General features: G+C 53.0%; 1 protein-coding gene across 1 annotated transcript in view; it reads right to left on the bottom strand.

Annotated features, from left to right (window-relative positions):
* LOC104122755 (vacuolar protein sorting-associated protein 29) overlaps positions 1 to 1,172 on the bottom strand; it is a 2,953-nt gene that overhangs the window by 557 nt on the left and 1,224 nt on the right. The window contains exons 2-3 of the mRNA XM_035890475.1: positions 908 to 1,132; positions 128 to 363 (exon numbers count right to left, since the gene is read on the bottom strand). Coding sequence (XP_035746368.1) covers positions 128 to 363; positions 908 to 1,132 — 461 coding nt within the window. The remainder of the gene's footprint in view (positions 1 to 127; positions 364 to 907; positions 1,133 to 1,172) is intronic.

The following is a 1,172-nucleotide window of genomic DNA, read 5'->3' as shown; positions in this document are numbered from 1 at the left end:
CTGCTCCCCAGGGCACCTCGCCAGTACTGGGCAGCACAGTAGCCAGACACATGTGGATGAACAGATGCATTTCAGGTAACACCGATGGGCTCTGCTGCGCTGGGCAGCTCAGGGCCCTCTCACTCACATTCCCAAAGCACTGTAGGCTCCTGTAGCTGATCCCGGGTTGATGTAGAGTTTGTTTTCATGCTCAAATACTTCATATCTGTGCGTGTGTCCTGAGATGAGAATGTCCACGTCTAGCTGCCTCTGCAGCAGTGCCAGGCTGGCTGCATCGCCCCAGGGAATAACTTGATGGCCATGAATCAGACCGATTCGGAACTGCCCGACAGTTACAACTTTCTCTTCGGGATAATTCAGGCTCTGAGAAGGAGAAAGGTACAGCCTATAAATCAGCCAAAGACCCCTCACCTATGCAATGCAGGTTCCTGTGTTCCAAGACACAACCCCCCCTTCTGCTATTTGAGCACACAAGGTCTCTTTCAACTTGCGGACCCCCTGGATGCTTCTACCATGCCTCAACAAGAGCAACTGCAGTGCAAAGAGCAGGGCTTTTGCACAAAGACCAGGAGCCTCAAGGCTACCCACTGGTAACTAAACACACACACAAGCCCCCAGTTCCTGCAACCACACAGCCAGCTGGGGAACTCCAGTGGCCTCACAGCAATCACAGACTTGTGCCAGAGTTCGTATGAACCAAGCGCACATATTACCCTCCCACAGCCAGCCCCCCCTGCTGCAAGCACAACAAGAAGGGTCTAGAAAATAATTTCATTTCTTCCATCTTACTCCTCCCTGCTTCCTACCCTGGTGAATTGCTAATGCTGAAGGACTCCCCAGGTTTCATGGAGACAACCACAGCACGTGGGAAGGCAGGCTGAGGAACGAACAGCAGCGAGAGCGTTACCTCAGAGTCCCCCCTAACAACATGGATGTCCCCGGCCAGCGTCCTGAGGTAGTCATAGCTCTCCTTGGTGCAGAGGTTTCCTGTACATAAGATGTGCTGAATCTTTCCTGGAACCAGCAGCTTCTTGAACTTCACCGGTAGGCCGCTGCAGCGGTGGGGGATGTGAAGGTCCCCCAGCACTAACACCAACTTTGCACACAGCAGGGGGAAAGAGAGAGTATTAACCTAACGGTTACCGAACAGAACGGCACAAAACCTTCCTGCT

This window comes from Egretta garzetta, unplaced genomic scaffold (genome assembly GCF_000687185.1).
Source record: "Egretta garzetta isolate BGI_Z169 unplaced genomic scaffold, ASM68718v1 scaffold343, whole genome shotgun sequence".
In the NCBI taxonomy this organism is placed as follows: Eukaryota; Metazoa; Chordata; class Aves; order Pelecaniformes; family Ardeidae; genus Egretta; species Egretta garzetta.
Note: the sequence above shows the minus strand (reverse complement) of the source record. Positions and strands in the feature narration are given on the sequence as shown.